At 43.1% G+C, this 18964-nt stretch overlaps 1 protein-coding gene across 1 annotated transcript in view; it reads left to right on the top strand.

Annotated features, from left to right (window-relative positions):
- The window catches only part of POLR1E (RNA polymerase I subunit E), a 38124-nt gene that overhangs the window by 2178 nt on the left and 16982 nt on the right, over positions 1-18964 (top strand). Inside the window, exons 3-10 of the mRNA XM_082613825.1 lie at positions 8491-8595; positions 9163-9266; positions 10472-10548; positions 12257-12342; positions 14789-14847; positions 15847-15991; positions 17757-17864; positions 18495-18591. Coding sequence (XP_082469951.1) covers positions 8520-8595; positions 9163-9266; positions 10472-10548; positions 12257-12342; positions 14789-14847; positions 15847-15991; positions 17757-17864; positions 18495-18591 — 752 coding nt within the window. The 5' untranslated portion in view covers positions 8491-8519. The remainder of the gene's footprint in view (positions 1-8490; positions 8596-9162; positions 9267-10471; positions 10549-12256; positions 12343-14788; positions 14848-15846; positions 15992-17756; positions 17865-18494; positions 18592-18964) is intronic.

Here is an 18964-nt window from a genome sequence, read left to right on the forward strand (position 1 = left end):
AACCTAATAGTCAAAAAGCAGAATGAATAGAACCATCTCACTTCTCTTAAGCATAATCTTTCCCTAATTTGAGGGGAAATGACAAATAAAGATCACCCTATAGCTAATACAAAATCAAAGCAACAACAACAACAACAAAAATGGATACTTTTGGAAACTAGACACTGATTCTAAATTCATAAGAGAGGATAATATTGCAAGAATAGCCAGGAAAACTGAAAGCCAGACAATGACACTACAAGAAAACTACAGATCCATATCCCTTATGAACATTAATGCACAAACTCACAATAAAATATTAGCAAACTAAATTTAGCAGCATATCAAAAGGGTTATACACCATGGCCAAGTCAGATTTACTCCTGGAATGCAAGGATAGTTCAATATGTGAAAATTGATCAGTGTAATACATCACATGATCATCTCAAATGATTCACACAAAGCATTCAACGGAATTCAATACCCTTTTAAAAACACTCAACAAACTAGGAATAGAAGGAAACTACTTCAGCATAATAAAAACCATATATGATAACCCACAGCAAACATACACATTGGTGAAAGACTTGAAGCCTTTCCTGTAAGATCAGGAACAAAACACAGATGCCTACTTTCACAACTTCTATTCAACATAATGCTAGAATGTCTAGATAGAGCAATTAGGCAGAAAAAGAAACAAGACATCCAACTTGGAAAGGAAGAGGTAATATTATCTCTGCACATGATATATCCTTATATGTAGAGAATCCTAAAGATTACACACACACACACACACACACACACACACACAACTGTTAGAGCTAATAAATTAATTCAGCAAAGTACCAAGATATAAAGTCAACACACAAAAATTAGTTGCATTTCTATACATTGACAATGAACAATCTCAAAAGGAAATTATGAAAATGACATTTACAATAGCATCTAAAAGAATAAAATACTTAGGAATTAACCAAAAGTAAAAGACTGGTACAAAGAAAATTACAAAATGTTACTGAAAGAAGAATTAATGGAAACACATTCCATGTTCATAGATTGGAAGACTTAATTTAATATTATTAGGATGTCAATGCTACCCAAAGCAATCTATAGATTGAATGCAATCTCTATAAAAACTCTCAATGATATTTTGCCAAAATAGAAAAACTCATCCCAAAATTTATATGAAATCTCAAGGTATCCCAAATGGACAAAACTATCTTGAAAAAGAACAAAGCTGGACGACTCACATTTCCTGATTTCAAAACTTACTAGAAAGCCACAGTAATCAAAACTGTGGTACTATCATAAAGACTAATGTATAGACTAATGGAATGAAACAGGGAGCCCAGAAATAAACCGTTGCATATACATATGGTCAAATGATTTTTGAAAAGGATGCCAAGACCATTTAATGGGGAAAGTTTAGTCTATTCAACAAGTGGTGCTGGGAAAACTGAATATCCACAAGTCAAATAATGAAATTGGACCCTTACTTAACACCACATACAAAAATTAACTCAAAATGGATCAAAGACCTGAATGTGAGACCCAAAACTATAAAACTCTTAGAAGAAAACATAGGGTAAAAGCTTCATGACATTGGATTTGGCAATAATTTCTTGGCTATGTCACCAAAGGCAGAGATAGCAAAAGAAAAAATAGTCAAACTGGACTTTCATGAAAATTTTAAAATATTGTGCATCAAAAGACAAAATCAACTGAGTAAAAAGGCAGCCCATAGAATGGGAGAAAATATTTGCAAATCATATGTCTGATAAAGGATTAATATCCAAAATATATAGAGAAGTAAAACTCAACAGCCAAAAAAAACAAAAGACATAACTCAAAAATGGGCAAAGGAGTTGAATGTATGTCCCTCCAATGAAGATATACAAATGGCCAATAAGCACATGAAAAGATGCTCAACATCTCTGATCATTAGGGAAATGCAAATCAAAACAACGAAACACCACCTCATACCCATTAGGATGGCTACTATCAAAAAAATTAAAAATAACAAGTGTTGGCAAGAATGTGGAGAAATTGGAACCCTTGTGCACTGTTGGTAGTAATTTAACATTGTACAGCTGCTATGGAAAAAAGTAAGGCGGTTCCTCAAAAAATTAAAAATGGAATTACCATATGATCCAGCAAGTCCACATCTGGATATATACCAAAAATCCTTGAAAGCGGCGTCTCAAAGAGATATTTGTACACCCATGTTCATAGCAGCATTGTTCATAATATCTAAAACATGACAGCGGCCCACATGTCTATCAATGGATGAGTGGATAAGTAAAATATATTCATACAGTGAAGTATTACTAATATCAGCTAAAGTGGACTTCAGGACAAGGTTTATTATAAGAGATAGAGGAGAATTCTAATGATAAAAGTGTTAATCCATCAAGAAGAGAGGACAAGCCTGAATGACCACCATCCTAATAACAAAGGTTCAAAACAAATAAAGGCAGTAAAACTGACAGAACTGAAAAGAGAAGTTGTAGAGACTTAACAGTATCTACCCTCGAACGTGCTTTTTTCCATTTTTGTGTTCGTCCTAGGAAGTTAATTCCTGAGGGCAAGGATAGTGTATTTTCATTCTTATGTCTTCCAAAGTGCCTTGGATAGTGTTAGAATCAGGATTTGTAAAAGATCTGAAAATATTCTGGAGAAAAATTTGGCAGGGTGTGTTAAGAATCTTTTTTTAAATGTTCATGCTCTTTGATTCATTAATGCAAGTCTTAGAACTCTATCCAAAGGAATCCATCCAAAAAAGCAGTTTTATGCTTTAAAAATTCACTGAAATGTTCCACATAACAGTGAAAAAATTGGGAACAGCTTAAGTGTTCTAGAGGATTGGATACATAAACTGTGACAACATTCAATGTACTATCATGTGAGATTTGAGAAAATGCTTACAAGATAATGTTAAATTTCTAAAAGGAGGATACAAAATTGAATACAATATTATAGCAGTTATATAAATATACATATTCGCAGAGAAAATGTAGAAAATAATAAAACCATGTTAACAATGTTTGCCTTCAGGTGGGGAAGGGACCGTGGGTCAGTATAATTGCATTCTTTATATTTTTCTGTGTTTTCCTCAATATTGGACATCAAATATGTATTGGTTTGATAATTTTTTAAAATTCATAAATGATATTGGGGAAAATTAAAATATCTGAACAGGCTGAATCTAACACAATTAAATTTAACAGGCCTTCATTTAAGGTCTGAATCTTTGTTTTTAAAAAATTGCAGGGATGATGTGACTTAGCAGAAGCGAAGTCAAGAATTTTTGTTTATTGTTAACCCAAATAAGTTAACCAAACAGTATAGATGCTTAGAATAAAAGCACTTATTGGTTTCATCAGGAGAGGCATGGCAAGTAGCACAAGGGAGGTGATGGATCCTTTCTGTTCTGTGTTACCCAGTCCAGAGCTAATGTATTGATCTGTGTGTGGTCCCACAGTGCGAGAAGGATACAGAGATATTGGTGTGTGTCCAGCAGTGGTGACCAGGATGAGGAGAGACCTAGAAACTTTGGTGTGGGAAATAACCAAGGGGCTGGGGGGAGTTGCTGAGAAGGAGAGGGGCAGATAAGTGGAAGGCATGATCAGAGTATTCAGGCTTTTGAAGGATTCAGGGCGGAGGAATTGGTCATGCTCTGTGTGGTCCTAGAGAGCAGAACTGGAACCACAGGGGAAGCTACAAAAGGCAGATTCAGCTTTGTGTAAGGAAAAATCTGCCAAGGTGAAAAGTCTGCTTTATAAGGAATAAGTCATCCATGTCTATAGGTATGCAAGTAGAGTCTGCATCAGGAATATAAAGGAAGAGGAAAGGGAAGAGAGGGAAGAACAGGAGAGGGAGACAAACACAGAAAAAGAGACAAAGGAATAAAAGAGAGAGGCAGAGAGGCAGAAGATAACAGTTTTGAGAGCTCTATGTGAGTTACAGCAAATGACCTGACCTGCCTTCATGTCTTTGCTAGTGATATCCGGAGACGCCAGCAGATGGAGATATTACCCCAGGAAAGGAGGACTCTGCCTGACCCCACCCGAACCCTCCAATTCCTTACTTTCAAAAAATCGTTTTCCTCCTCTGAAAAATAATGCTAAGAGAGAATTCCAGAAGTCTCCAAATTTCCAAACTAAATTTATAAACAAACATTTTGTGGTAAATCCTGCCTGTGATTACCCCTGACTCTAATTTAGAAGAGGTCACTATAGCTTTTGGCATTTTGGTCACTGCCTGAGTAGGGCTCCCTCCATCTTGCCCCATCCCAGTTATGTATGCATGTATGTATATGTATATGGTGTCTGTGTATTTAGAATCATTGTTAAATAGTTAAACAATATAGGGGTATACTACAGTCCCCTTCCCAATCACCTTGCCATTAATACTTTCCTTCTCCTGACAGAACGTCTGTCACTTTGAATTCTTGCCTGTGGTAATTCTGGGAGCCTTTGCTCTCAAACCATGTGTCATAGTCTTCACTCTTCCACTCAGCTGTAAAGCAGCAAATTCTGAGGGCTTTCACAGACTTTGACTGGTAAAGATGTGCCTTAAAAGGGAAACGTTCTCATACAACAGTGCTCCACAAACTTGAAGGGTGTATTAATTATCTAGGGATCTTGTTAAAGTGCAGATTCTGATTCAGAAGATTTGATAGGGCAGGAGATTCTGCAGTGCTAATGAGTTCCCAGGTGATGTTGATGCTCTTGGCCCAAAGATCATACACTTTGAGTAGCAAGGGACATATAATATGTCCCTATATCAGGAGGGGCCAGGACACTTCTCTCAAGAACTATAATTGATTCTTGTATCCACTTCTGTCTTCTTTGTCACTCGTTAGCTTTTTTAAAAAATATTTTTTTAAATTATTTTTTTAGGCTGTGCTGGGTCTTAGTTGCAGCATGCATGCAGGATCTAGTTCAGCCACCAGGGATCGAACCTGGGTCCCCTGCGCTGGGAGTGCGGAGTCTTACCCACTGGACCACCAAGGAAGTCCACTGTCACTTGTTAACTTTGATTTAACTGTTCATGTTTTCATTCAAACAACCAATGTTTACAGAGAATCTGCTATTTGTAAACTCAGTGCTAGTTAAATTTAAGCAACTTTAGTGTCTTTGAGCTCCAGTCCCTATGCTAGGCTCCTAGGATTTGTGATGATTCAGACTCATTCCTTGCCTTGTCACTCATTCATTCAACATTTATTGAGGGTCTACTATGTGCCAGGCACCGCTCCAGGAGCTGAAGATATGGCAGTGAACAAAACAAACAAATCTGTTTATTGTTTAACCCCAAATGAGTCTGTCTCCAGTGGGGGAGACAGGCAAATAGTTAGACAATTAAGATTTTTTTTTTTCCTTCTTCCTTTTCCCTTCGTGAGCAATTCAATCTGAAAGCCATTTGGTGGGTAGTCTTCCACTCAGAGGGGAAGGGGAGCCTGCAGTGGCCTAGAGCAAGAGTACTGGAGTCCAAGCAGGATGAGAAGTTTATCCATGTGGAAAGGGTTGCCTGATACAGTGTCTGAGCCTAAGCTAGGTGAGACGGGCATCTGGGCAGGGGGCAACCTTGTGAGGGTTGTCAGAGCCTGATCAGAGTAAGGAGGGCATCTGGGACGGTTAATGTTATGTGTCAACTTGATGAGCTTCAGGGTGCCCAGATCAAATATTATTTCTGGGTGTGTCTGTGAGGGTGTTTCCAGATAAGATTAGCATTTTAATCAGTGGACTCAGTAGATTGCCCTCCCCAAAGTGGGTGGGCATCATCCAATCTGTTGAGGGCCTTAATAGAACAAAAGGTGGAGGGAAAAGGAATTTGCCCATGTTTTTCTTTCCTCATCTGTGAGCTGGGACATCTCATCTTCTCTGGCCCTCAGGTCTTGGAGTTACACTGTCAGTATCCCTGGTTCTCAGGCCTTCAGACTACACCACCAGCTTTCCTGCCAGTCTACAGATGGCAGGCTGTAGAAACTTTCGGCCTCCATAATCCTGTGAGCCAATTCCTCATAATAATCGATCAGTCTCTCTGTGTCTCTCTTTGTATCTCTCTCTCTCTCTCTCTCTCTCTCTCTCTCTTTCTGTTTCTCTGGAGAACCCTAACTAATACAGCATCCATGTAGGGGCTTGGGCTTGGTTCAAAGTGGGAGCCTGAATGGGATAAGAAGAGCCTTCATGTCAGGTGATGGTGATGGGAGGTGTGTTACTTACAGGGGAACTGATCTAATAAGTAGATATATTAAAGCTAATTGGAACCAGGTTTCCCACTGTCAGAGAAAGAAGTTATAAATATGGGCGGGGGTGGGGGGGGAAGAAAACCAGAATGAAGAAAGCCACCACCTTGTGGTGATGGACTGGAATTAGAGTTGAACTTATGGTTTCCAATATATACAGATTTAGAAATAAATCACTTTTAGTTGTAAAATTGTGTCTACATATATTCCCTAATTCGGTTAATTCAGGCCTGGGAGGAGTGATATCCCAAAAGCAGACCATACCTAACACGTAGATCTTGGTCTCTAAATACCATCCCCCACCAAAAGAAACCAGAACTTGGAGAAATGGGTGATTTCAGGGCTGAGGCAGGGAAAGTACAGGGTCAACTGAAATATCTTGTGCCAGAAAGCAAAGATGTTCAAAAAAATGATATGAAAATGTTAAAAGAACACAGAAACCAGCTTATGGGGTTCCCGCTGGCCCAATCTGGGAAAATTTGAACTTAAAACAAAATGATGATAGTAGCAGATTCTATTCTATTGAGTAAAATAGGAATCCACAAGTCTATACTGATATAAATAAATAAATAAGTAGGAAGTGTGATGAACAGGATACTTTCTAAGTCTATACGTACCTGCCCACAAAATGCTTATTAATTACAAAGGGAAAAGAATAAACTTTACAGTGGAGAAGCCTGGTTAATACCACTTTAATAAAGTGATCAAAGTTACTATAGCCAGTAATGGGACAAATCGAAATTGTCTACCACCTGACATGATACAATGAGAACAGCGTCATATCTGTAATATTCCTGCCAAAGATGCATAAACTGAGACTAATCACTTGAAAGCATTAGATAAACCCAGGTTGAGGGACATTCTACAAAATAACTGGCCTATAAACTTTAAAATTTTAAATTCAAAGTCAGTGAAGAACTGTTCTGGGTTGAAGGATACTACAGAGCTATGACAGATAAATGCAACATGTGATTCTGGACAAGATCTTTTGCTATAAAAACATTACTGGGACAGTCGGTGAACTTAAATGGGGCATGATGATTATATGGTAGTAATGCAGCAATTTTAATTTCCTGATTTTGATGGCTGTATTGTAGCTATTTAGGGATGTTCCTGTCTGTAGGAAATACTATACATGATCTTCAGGGGTGATGGGGCATCAGGTTGGTAACCCATTCAAAAAAGTTCAGGGCAAAAAAAATTCTTTGCACTGTACTTGCAATGTTTTTGTAAGTTTGAGATTGAGTAATTAGAAAAGAGTGACGTGCTCAGGCAAAGGGGAGCTCAGGTGTTAAGGTTATTCGGATCGTGTTGGAGGTATGTGTCGGGGGAGAGGATGAGTCTCGAAAGAAGGCAATTTGGAGAATAGAGATTAGTCAACACGGTTCTTTCCCTTCAACAGTATTTGCCTTTGACTGGGCAAAAGGGGCCCTGGCTTGGGTCCTTGCTCAAAGGCCCTGCAGGCCCTGCTTTGACACTCCTTTTGTTGTAATAACTCCCCATGCAGTAGGGAGGGTTGAATCCACAGGGATGAAGGGACATGCCCATCAGATTAGGTTTCCCTTCTAGTTCACCCCAGAATCCTTGAGCCTGCTGGGCCTCTCCCCCTGGTCCATCCTCGGAGGGTTGATTGAGCCACAGTATGCACGTCTAGACCCAAGAACTGATCATGGCGCTGTTTACAGGATTGTGGACCAAGTTTTGGGGCTTAAGGACTGATGTCCAGGTGTGTGGAAGGAGGTCCTGGAGAATTGCTGTTCTCCGCGAGTCGCCACATTTAGCTGGAGCTCAAGGATTGCCTATCAGAGAATTCTAAATTTGAACTCGGACTTTCAGATATTAGTAAGGCATATTTACACCGTAGTAGAGACAGACCATAACCCTACCTAGACAGGGCTGAGGAAGAAACCCCACACAACGTTTAGGCAAGACTTCCGTGCGCGGCTCACCCTAGAGGTACACAGCCTGAAATGCACAGGCCGAGTGCTGGGCCAATCAGGTGCTGCGCCTTGGAGAGGCCGGCGGAGGAGGGAGCGGGACCGGGTGAGGATGGAGACCACGCCTCTCCGCGCGGAGGGGCGGGGCGAAGAGTGGGCGGGATGACGCTCCTCATAGCTGGGGGAAAGAGCGGGGCGGTGCCTGCTGGGGGCGGAGGCACGCGTCTCTGAGCGTGCAGGGCGGTGTCCGGCGAGGCCATGCCTTTTCCGGCCTGGAGCGTTGCCTCTGCGCGTGCTTAAATGCGGTATTGGCCACGGCTGTTTTAGCTCTTGGGCTTCGCGTCTGGAGAGGCGAGATGGCGGCGGAGGTGTTGCCGAGTGCGAGGTGGCTGTACTGTGGAGAGCCCGACGAGAGCCAGAGAGCTTTACTGGGTAAAGACTGCGAAGCTGGAGCAGAGTTCCCCGTAACTTCCTCCCCTCCGTCTCGGTACCGCTACAGCCCTCCACTTCCCACATCCGTCGGGTGCCCGTTCCCAGCGGGGCCAAGATCCCTTATAGTCTCCCCCACTACTTGGGGTTCGGCCAGGGCTCCTCTGTCATCGCACCATCTTTCTGGTACCACCTCCCACCTGGATGAGGAAATCCCAGTTACCCCCTCTCCAGGGCTGAATGTACCCAGGAGCCCGTCATCTCCTCACCCACCAGGTCTCACACCTGCTCTATTTCCTTCTCTCTACTGGCCAGGGATTCCCTCTGTCTTTCTAGATTTGGCCGAGTTCTCCTCAGTCAGCCCCATTCCCCTAGTTATTCCCTCCTGTCAGAGCCCCTCCCCAGTCCCTCTTCCCACCTGGACCAGGACCTCCTTCAGTCCCCCTTTGGGTCAGGACCTGGGGTTCCTTGCCATACCCATTCCTCCAGTCACTCCCTCCCGTTGACAATCCATTTCCTCCCCACCATACTCTTGTGCTCTCATCTCATTCTTGGGCTGCAATCTTACAGTCCAGTTCTCCAATGGGAAGCTACAGAATCCAGGCAACATGCGCTTTACCTTGTACAAGAGCAATGACTCCACAAACCCCAGGAAGAGGAGTCAGCGGATCCTGGTAAGTGCTGCCGTGGCCTCTGCTCTTCAGGCCTCAGGAGGCCTCCTGGGTGTGGGTGGAGGTAGGAGGGAATGAGTGGAGAAAAGGGGGGATAGCGAGTGAGCCTTTGAAGAACTTTGAGCCCCAGCAGGCTGGGGTGTGGGGACAGGTTCCACTGAGTTTCACACTTGTGGTGAAGTGCTGGCCTTTTATTCATTTGTTCATTCAACAAGCATTTATTGAGCCCCACTGTGGCCCTGGGCTGAAAGCTGCTAGGGAAAGAGCTAAGTGAGAGCTGGCCTCACTCTGAGGGAGCTCATACTCCAGAGCAGCGTTTCCCAGTCTCAGCACTATTGACATTTTGACCCAGATAAGTCTTTCATGTGGAGGCTCTCCTGTGCAGCACTGGATATTTAGCAGCCTTCCGGGCCTCTACCCATTAGCTACCAGGAGCACCTCCCAGTTGTGGCAAACAGAATGTCAGACATGCCTAGATATCCCCAGAGGGGTAATTCCCTGGGTTGAGAACCACTGCTCTAGAGAGGTGAGAGCTGGATGTGAGGGACACTCATACAGAAATAGATAAAGCTCAAGGTCCCTGGGAGAGAGAGTACAGAACAGGGCAGAGTGCGTTCAGTCAGTGAAGTCTCTGCTTTGCTAGAATGTCTTCCTGGGGGAGGGTGCATGGGAGCTGAACCCTGAAGGATGGAGGAGGGTTTAACAGCTGAAGTTAGTTCTCCAGGTGAAGAGGATAGCCAGGACAAACATGGGGAAGCAGGAAAGCTTGGCTCTGATTGAGGAGTGAATTAACCATTTCCATGGTCCTGAGAGCATATAAGGAGCAGTCATGATAGAGGAGAGCAAAGAGGTTCAAGAAGGGCTTGGACTTTGGGGTTGCCTGCAGAATCATTTTGTTGCATGCCTCTAAGTGCTGAGAGCCCCGGGCCCATCTTCCAAGTCCTGTGGTACAGCTCCCCCAAGAACTTCTCAGACCAGCTAGAAGCAAGCACTACCTGGGACTTTTCAAAAGTCCTCTTGCCTTTCCCACAGGGATACCCCAGATTCACTTAGAGATAGGGAGCTGGATCATCTCAAAGAGGCTCTCTCATTCTGATCCACCTGTGGTTTGGATTCTAAAGCTTCTACAAACGTGGAAAAGGGAGTCAAGATATTTACTATCTTTCAACATTGGTTATAATGGAGCTTCCCCCCCCTCTACATTTTAGGCAGCTGAAACAGACAGACTTTACTATGTGGGAAACAATTTTGGGACTGGAGCCCTGAAATGCAACACTCTCTGCAGGTAGGGACAGGGGAAAGGGATTGTGGGAAGTGGGGTGGGGGGTGGCCCTGGCACTGCTCTTCTCTGTCTTTATTTTAGGGGCAGTGGGGGAAATCTAGAGAGATTTACCAAGTTCCTGTGTTCCCAGACCCCAGGGCCCTCACACCAGCATTTAGACATTCCTGAAATTGAAAAAGTGACTTACATTTGTTTAATTTCCTGAAAACCTCATTCATTTGTAATCTTAAAAAAAATTTTTTTTGTAAATTAATTTATTTTTGGCTGCATTGGGTCTTTGTTGCTGCACACGAGCTTTCTCTAGTTGCGGTGAGCAGGGACTGCTCTTCATTGTGGTGTGTGGACTTCTCATTGTGGTGGCTTCTCTTGTTGCAGAGCACGGGCTCTAGGCACGCAGGCTTCAGTAGTTATGGCACACAGGCTCAGTAGTTGTGGCTCGCAGGCTCTAGAGCGCAGACTCAGTAGTTGTGGCACACGGGCTTAGTTGCTCTGCGGCATGTGGGATCTTCCTGGACCAGGGATCGAACCCGTGTCCCCCATTGGCAGGCAGATTCTTAACCACTGCACCATGAGGGAAGTCCCCCCATTTTTTTTAATTGAGATATAATTGACATATAACATTATATTAGTTTCAGGTGTATAAAATAATGATTCAATGTATGTATATATTGCAAAATGGCCACTACAGTGTCTAGTTAACATCCACACATAGTTAAAAAATTTTTTTCTTGTGATGAGAACTTTTAAGACTTACTCTCTTAACAACTTTCAAATATACGCTACAGCATTATTTTCTATAGTCACCATGCTGTACATGACATCTCTAGGACTTATTTTATAACTGGAAGTTTGTACCTTTTGATCACCTTCATTATTTCTGACCACATCATTAACTTGCAATATTCTTTGCTTATAATTATCTTGTTCCCGAAACGCAGCTGTCTCCACTAATTTGGAATGTGTGATCAATAGGCCAGAGTTTACCAGAAGTCTGCCTTGGGACTAACTACAGGAAAAGGATTTGGTAGTGTCTAAGGCTCCAGAATTTCTGCCTAGCTCTGGAAAGATTACTGACTTGGGGCAACTCTGCCCTTTACTGACCCCCAGTCTACTCCTCCGTACAGTGAAGATTGTCCAGCCTGAACAGTCTTAAGTGTCAGGGATTGGCATAATGCAGTGTCCTTGTGAAGGTAGCCATCAGTGAATCACAAACAAGCCCCTTTCAGGGTCCCCCCTGAACCACCTTGATAGAAGTCAGATTAGTGTGTATATGCTTGAAACTTTTAACTTTTATCATCACTTTACAAAGATTTTCTAATTTAAACTGGTCTTCTCATAATTACCAAGGTTTTACTTGTCTTTGCCTCCATAGAATTTATACATGCAGTAAATTCTAGTGTTTAATTCTAGAGTCTTATATTCCAGAAGGGTTTCCCATTACAGCAGTGAGCCCAAATGTGATCAGCTACAAGAATCACCTGGTGGCTTCCCCCGCTGTCCCCAGAGCCTCTTCATGAACCCTTTTCTCCTTTCCCTTCCCATGCAGAGAATTGCTGCTGTAGGGGATTATTGTTACTCTTGAGCAAGTGATGTCTTCCTCAGGTGGATTGGGGCAGAAAGAAGGTTGAGAACTAAGCAGAAAAAAGGAGGTTGTATAAACAATACCTTTTGAATAATCCATTGTCACTGGTATTATTCCTTCTTTATTCAGGCACTTTGTGGGAATTTTGAACAAGACCTCTGGCCAAATGGAAGTATATGATGCTGAATTGTTCAACATGCAGCCGCTGTTTTCCGGTAGGTCCTAGTCATGAAGGTTCAAAGAAATGCTGAATATTTTAGGTTTCCTGGATGAGTCGGTTTGACTTTTTGATTTGTAAAATACATTTTGTAGCTAGTTTTTCAAGGTTTTTTTTTTTTTCCCATTTGAAAAAGTTTTAAAAGTGCTTTTACTCAGCATATATTTATTGATGACCTACTATGCTCCAGGCACAAGTTAGGGGCTGTGAATATAGCAAAACAGACACAGATCCTGTCCCTACAGTGTTTACAGACTTAAGATCAGGAAACTAATCTTAGTTAAAGCGAGTTGAGCACTGATCCGAGCAGAGTATTGGAGGGCATACATGATATTCTTTTCCATTGAGGGCCTTTCTTAATTTTTAATTGTTCTAGTTGGGGTAGAGTTTAAAATTTTTTTTTAAATTTTATTTAATTAATTAATTTATTTTTGGCTGTGTTGGGTCTTCACTGCCGCATGCAGGCTTTCTCTAGTTGCGGCAAGTGGAGGCTACTCTTTGTTGAGGTGTGCAGTCTTCTCATTGTGGTGGCTTCTCTTGTGGAGCATGGGCTTCAGTAGTTGTGGCACGTGGGTTCAGTAGTTGTGGCTCACAGGCTCTAGAGCGCAGGCTCAGTAGTTGTGGCGCATGGGCTTAGTTGCTCCACAGCATGTGGGATCTTCCCAAACCAGGGCTCAAACCTGTGTCCCCTGCATTGGCAGGCAGATTCTTAACCACTGAGCCACCAGGGAAGCCCTGTGAGTCTGTTTCTGTTTTGTATATACATTCATTGGTATTTTTTAAAAAATGTTTTCTAATTAAATTATTTTTATACAGTTTTTAAAGGTTATTTTCCATTTACAGTTATTATAAAATATTGGCTGTATTCCCTGTGTTATACAGTGTATCCTTGTAGCTTATTTTTTTTTTTTTTTTTTCTTTTTGCGGTATGCGGGCCTCTCACTGTTGTGGCCTCTCCCGTTGCGGAGCACAGGCTCCGGATGCGCAGGCCCAGTGGCCATGGCTCACGGGCCCAGCCGCTCCGCGGCATATGGGATCCTCCCAGACCGGGGCACGAACCCGTATCCCCTGCATCGGCAGGCGGACTCTCAACCACTGCGCCACCAGGGAGGCCCTTCCTTGTAGCTTATTTTATCCATAATAATTTGTACCTCTTACTCTCCTACCTTTATATTGCCCCTCCTCCTTTCTCTTTCTCCTTACTGGTAACCACTAGTTTGCTCTTTCTGTGAGTCTGCTCTTTTTTGTTATATTCACTAGTTTGTTTTATTTTCTAGATTCCACATATAAATGATAGCATACAGTATTTGTCTTCCTCTGTCTGACTTATTTCACTATGCGTAGTGCCCTCCAGGTCCATCCATTTTGTTTCAAATGGCAAAATTTCATTCTTTTTTTTATGGCTGGGTAGTATTCCATTGTGTATCTATGTATAATGGATGGAATAAACCAGTATTTACAACTTTTTTACATATAAAAACAAAAATGTGTTTAATTAAGAAATTAATGAACAATTTTACATACACACACAATGGAATGTCCTCAGGGTGTGGTGGCTGCTGTTACCTTGATATGGGGTGTGGTTGGTGTTGGGGGTCTAAAGCTCAAGGAGGGTGTGAGGTGGTCCTTCCTTTCTGCTCCATGGCTGTCACTGCCCTGTCAGGGGCAGGGGCAGGGGCTGCTCCCCAGCTGCTAGACCCAGTCTTCTTCCAGGGGCTGGTTGGCTCAGATCCTGCCCCAAGCTGTGGTGTGGAGTGAGCGCATGCAGACCTTCTCTTCCTTTCAGATCCCTCTCAGTGCGGGGCAGCGGGGGCGGGGGGGGGGGTGTCCCGACCCTACTACCTGGTTATGTGGAAATCTTTCTTTTTTTTTTTTTTTTTAATTAAATTTATTTTTTTATACAGCAGGTTCTTATTAGTCATCCATTTTATACACATCAGTGCACTTTGGTTGTATAGGAATTCTTCTGGTTTCCAGTTAGTTTTCCGTGAGAATTGTTGCACATGTAGATGTACTTTTGATGTATTTGTCGGGGGAGGTGAGCTCCAGGTCCTCCTCTTGATCCCTCCTCCTTAGGTCTTTTACAAGGAGGGCAGAACTGTATACTGGGAGGAGCGGAGGACTTGGTTTCTAATCCCATCGCTGCATTGCCTGGGGCAAGTCATTTCACCTGGAGGCCTCATGTTTCCTTATTTGTGAAATGAAGGGCTTGGATCCTGATGACCCCTTCACCTGACTCTAATTTATTCTCCAAATCCTCTAACTCTATACTGAAGCTTCATACTAAATGTTCACAGTATACACTCATGTTAAGCTCTGGAAAGTCCTATACTAAAGAAATCTGTTTTTCTTAGATTAACTGTTAAACAAATATTAAACACTATTACGGTCTGTAGGCCTTACAGTTTGCTTTTTTTCCTTTGTTTTTGTTTTGTGTTTTGTAGATGAATCAGTTCAGAGTGAATCGACACTAGAGAGTCACACCAAATCTTTTAGAGAAAAGGTAAGTATGACAGAACTAAGATGTGAGACCTAAAGTGAGTTCCTTCCAGGCCTTGGGTTTCTCCATCAGTAAAATGAGCTGGTTGAACACAGGGGTCTCCCTAGCTGCTCTCAGCTCATTCAGTCTGTGGTTCTCTGGACAGTTCCTACCTGCACAGGCCTCCTTGGCCTCACAGACTGCAGACCTCCTCTCTGGGGCAGCTATACACAGCTCTGTGCCAGCATCTGTTTTTTTTTTTTTTTTTTTTTGCGGTACGCAGGCCTCTCACCGTTGTGGCCTCTCCCGTTGTGGAGCACAGGCTCCGGACGCGCAGGCTCAGTGGCCATGGCTCACGGGCCCAGCCACTCTGCGGCATGTGGGATCTTCCCGGACCGGGGCACGAACCTGTGTCCCTTGCATCGGCAGGTGGACTCTCAACCGCCACGCCACCAGGGAAGCCCTTGTGCCAGCATCTGGAACTGGTTCTCTGGGCTGTAGCATAACACTATTTTCAGGATTTAATCCAAGTTTCAGAAAATATTGGAAGCCTGGAAACTTCACATCAAGACAAAGTAAACTTTAGGATTTTCAATGTAGAAGCTTCCTACAAAGCTCATCTCACCCCAGGATGGCAAACTGATTGAATCTCCAGTGCTGCCTGGAGGGGAGTAAAGCTGTCTTTAGGCTCAGAGGGAGAGTGAGCCATCTATTAGTAATGTCTGTTTGGAAAACCGGTAAGCCGTGTGCCCCAGATTTACCAACCCTAATTCTAATCTTTTTATTTTACAGGTGAAAACACTGTTGATTTATAAATAGCTCATTACAGTTTATAAAGCAAGTACTTCAAATCTCTTAATATCTTTTGGTTCTTAAAACAAGCCTATGAGGTAGTTAGGTATGAGTCAGCCCAATTTACAGAAGTGGTATTAATGGCTCAGAGAGGCTGTTTACCCGTAGTGACACAGCTAGGAGTAACAGTGCTCAGCCCGTTCCCAGTGACCAAATTTGTCTTTTGCACAGATGGATTCTTGCATTGAAGCCTTTGGTACCACCAAACAGAAGCGGGCTCTGAACTCCAGGAGAATGAACAAAGTTGGCAGTGAATCTTTGAATAGTGCAGTGGCTAAAGCTGCAGAGAGTATAATTGATACAAAGGGTGTGACTGGTAAGCAGCTGGAACTTGGGGTAAGAGGCTGCTGGTAGAAAGAGCTTTCCCTTCTCTTGAGATCTTTCACCTGCCCCACAGATGGAAATGATGGGAGTTAGGGCTGGATTCCTTCCTGCTTCTCCCTGAGGGCCTTCTTAGGAACAGACTCTGGAAATCATAAGAAACATCTGACATGGCCTGCTCTCAGTGAGCTCACAGTCGAGTAGAGGAGACAGACATGGGAACGGGAATGTGCCCTCTGTGTCACAGGCACAGCCTCTGTGCCAGGGCTACAGCCTGCAGGGCACAGTGGAGGGAGATGGCCTCAAGTCTCTGTGAGTTACAGGGAGGTTTTAGTCAAAAAGGCTGATGTGATGATGATGAGCTAGCTTCTAGAGACACTTTGAGGTCACTGGATCTTTTTCTTTTCCTAAATTCTTCAGCAGCTTGAGTATTAAATTGTATTATTGAAAATGTGTAATGTGTTTATTGTTCAAATGCATTATAAGAACATAAAAGAAAGTTTTATATATATATATATATATATATGAATGAGAGCAGTTTTTCTATTAAAATGGAATTTTAGTAAGTTTTAGAAAATCTTTCCATACCCGATGATTATATATTTTCCTATGTTGTCTTTCAGTACTTTCACTGTTTAACTTTTTACATTTACAATTTAATGATTTTTTCTTTTGGTCTATGTTACAAACCTAATTTTATATTTTCCAAATGATTAGCCAGTTGTCCCCAACTCCATCTTTTCCTTTTGTAAAAAATGATTTAAAAAATCATCTGTATCATTTTACCACATTCTTAATTGTGTTCTCGCTCATCATTCTGACTGGCTATTCTTGTAGCGGCATCAGGTCCTTTTGATTGTAGTAGCCTCACCTTCCAGTTTGTTGTCTGATAGGGCAAATTTATCCTCCATCCTTATTTTTCACAAATGTACTGGTTATTGTAGCATGCTTTTTTATTCATTCATTCATTCATTCATTCATTCATTTATGGCTGCATTGGGTCTTTGTTGCTTCACGCGGGCTTTCTCTAGTTGTGGTGAGTGGGGGCTAATCTTCGTTGCGGTGAGCGGGCTTCTCATTGCAGTGGCTTCTCGTTGTGGAGCACGGGCTTAGGATGCTCAGGCTCAGTAGTTGTGGCGCACGGGCTTAGTTGCTCCACGGCACGTGGGAACTTCCTAGACCACGGCTCGAACCCGTGTCCCCTGAATTGGCAGGTGGATTCTTAACCACTGCACCACCGGGGAAGTCTCGTAGCATGCTTTTTTTTTCCTAGGTGATCTTAAGAATTATTTTGTCAAGTTCTCTCAAAATCCAATTGGGATTAATATGGGGAGAATCAGCATCTTTATAATATTATGTTTTCCCATCCAGGAACATAGAAACATGTCTCCATTTAGTCAGATATACTTTAATGTCTAAGTAAAGTTTTCAATTTTTTTTGTTCAGTTTACTCTCAGCTACTAAAGGACATTTAAAAAGAAAAATAATTCACCCATTTTCCCATCATTCTACAAGACCAACCATTACAATTTTCCTGTTTTCCTCTCTGTTCTTGTCTGTGTGCATACTTAATTCTTACATGGTTATTCCTGTGTGATAGTTAGCTTTATAATTTGATTTTTCTTTTTCACTGACAATATGTGAAGTTCAGATGAGGGGGTTCCGGGCGACGATGATCTTGAGTGCACGGGTTGCAGAGTGTTGGGGAACTTGAAGCCGAGCAGGGTGACACTAACACTGACTCTTCCTTCATTGAAAAGCTCTGGTCAGTGACGCCATCCACGATGACTTGCAGGATGACTCCCTCTACCTCCCTCCCTGCCACGCTGATGCAGCCAAGCCTGAAGACGTGTATAAATTTGAAGACCGTATCCTTCTTGTGGGAGAAACTCCACCTCATTTCCCAGGTTGGGATATGTGCACAGGAGTGGCATGGCCAGGCTCTCTGAGGGTGTCAGTGGTCCTGTGATACTCATAGAAGCTCGCCCCAGACTCTTGCAGTTGCCCCAGCGCTATTGCTGGGAAGTCAGCGAGACTCCCTCACTAGCTGAGGCACCTGCTGCAGCAGTGGCCTCTCAGGCCTTGTGATTCAATCCCATCCCTCAGCAAAATGCAGAATGCCCACGGTTTGGCCCTGTGGGGGTCACCTTCTGTGAAGAGTCAAAATACGACTTTTAAGTTGGCCAGTGCCCAAAGTCTAGGGCAGACTGATATTATAAAGAAGGGTTGGAATGTAGAGTTTCCGTACTTGTGGTTCTAGTCAAATGGAAAGTGCCTGCAGTGGCTTTGTGATAAGAGAAGGCAGAAAGCCCAAGCAGGCAATGAGCTCTGGGCTGGGAGTCTGGAGAACTGAGTCCTGAAGCTCTGCCTGGACACACTGTGTGATCTTCCCCTCTCTAAGCCTCAAATTTTCCCATCTGTAAAATGTGGCCGATACAAGATGATCTAGCTAGTTGGATGTTTCCATTTTGGTCAGGTTGTTCTTGACCTATAACTAGTTCTTTCCCCTGCGGAGTATGACGCTCTTCAGAGCCCATCTGAAGCTTTCAGGAATGTCACCTCAGAAGAAATACTGAAGATGATTGAAGAGAACAGGTACCCGAACTGGGCAGATGGAGTGTCTCGGGAGTGATGTTGGGGTACAACAGTAGTCAGACATGAAGCAGACCTTGGGTGTTAGGATATACGTCTGTTCAGCATTTGAACAAGAACAAACTAGTGTTTTCTCGAATGGTTGAGCTCCCAGGCCTATTGTCCCAAGGCTGTGGGTGGCTTTCAAGGGAGAGAATTGGCCTCTGAGTACGTGGAACCTGTGACTGGGCAGAGGGTGGTGAGGCCTTGTAGTCTGGGGCTGGGAACTGGAGCTGACCTGTATCGGTCCCACCCCCCCAGTCAATGTTATACTGTTGCTGATTGTCACTGGTGGGGCCCAAGTGCTGGCCTGGGAGTAGGTGCCAGCTGAAGTGAT

This window comes from Mesoplodon mirus, assembly GCF_964341445.2.
Source record: "Mesoplodon mirus genome assembly, chromosome: 1".
In the NCBI taxonomy this organism is placed as follows: domain Eukaryota; kingdom Metazoa; phylum Chordata; class Mammalia; order Artiodactyla; family Ziphiidae; genus Mesoplodon; species Mesoplodon mirus.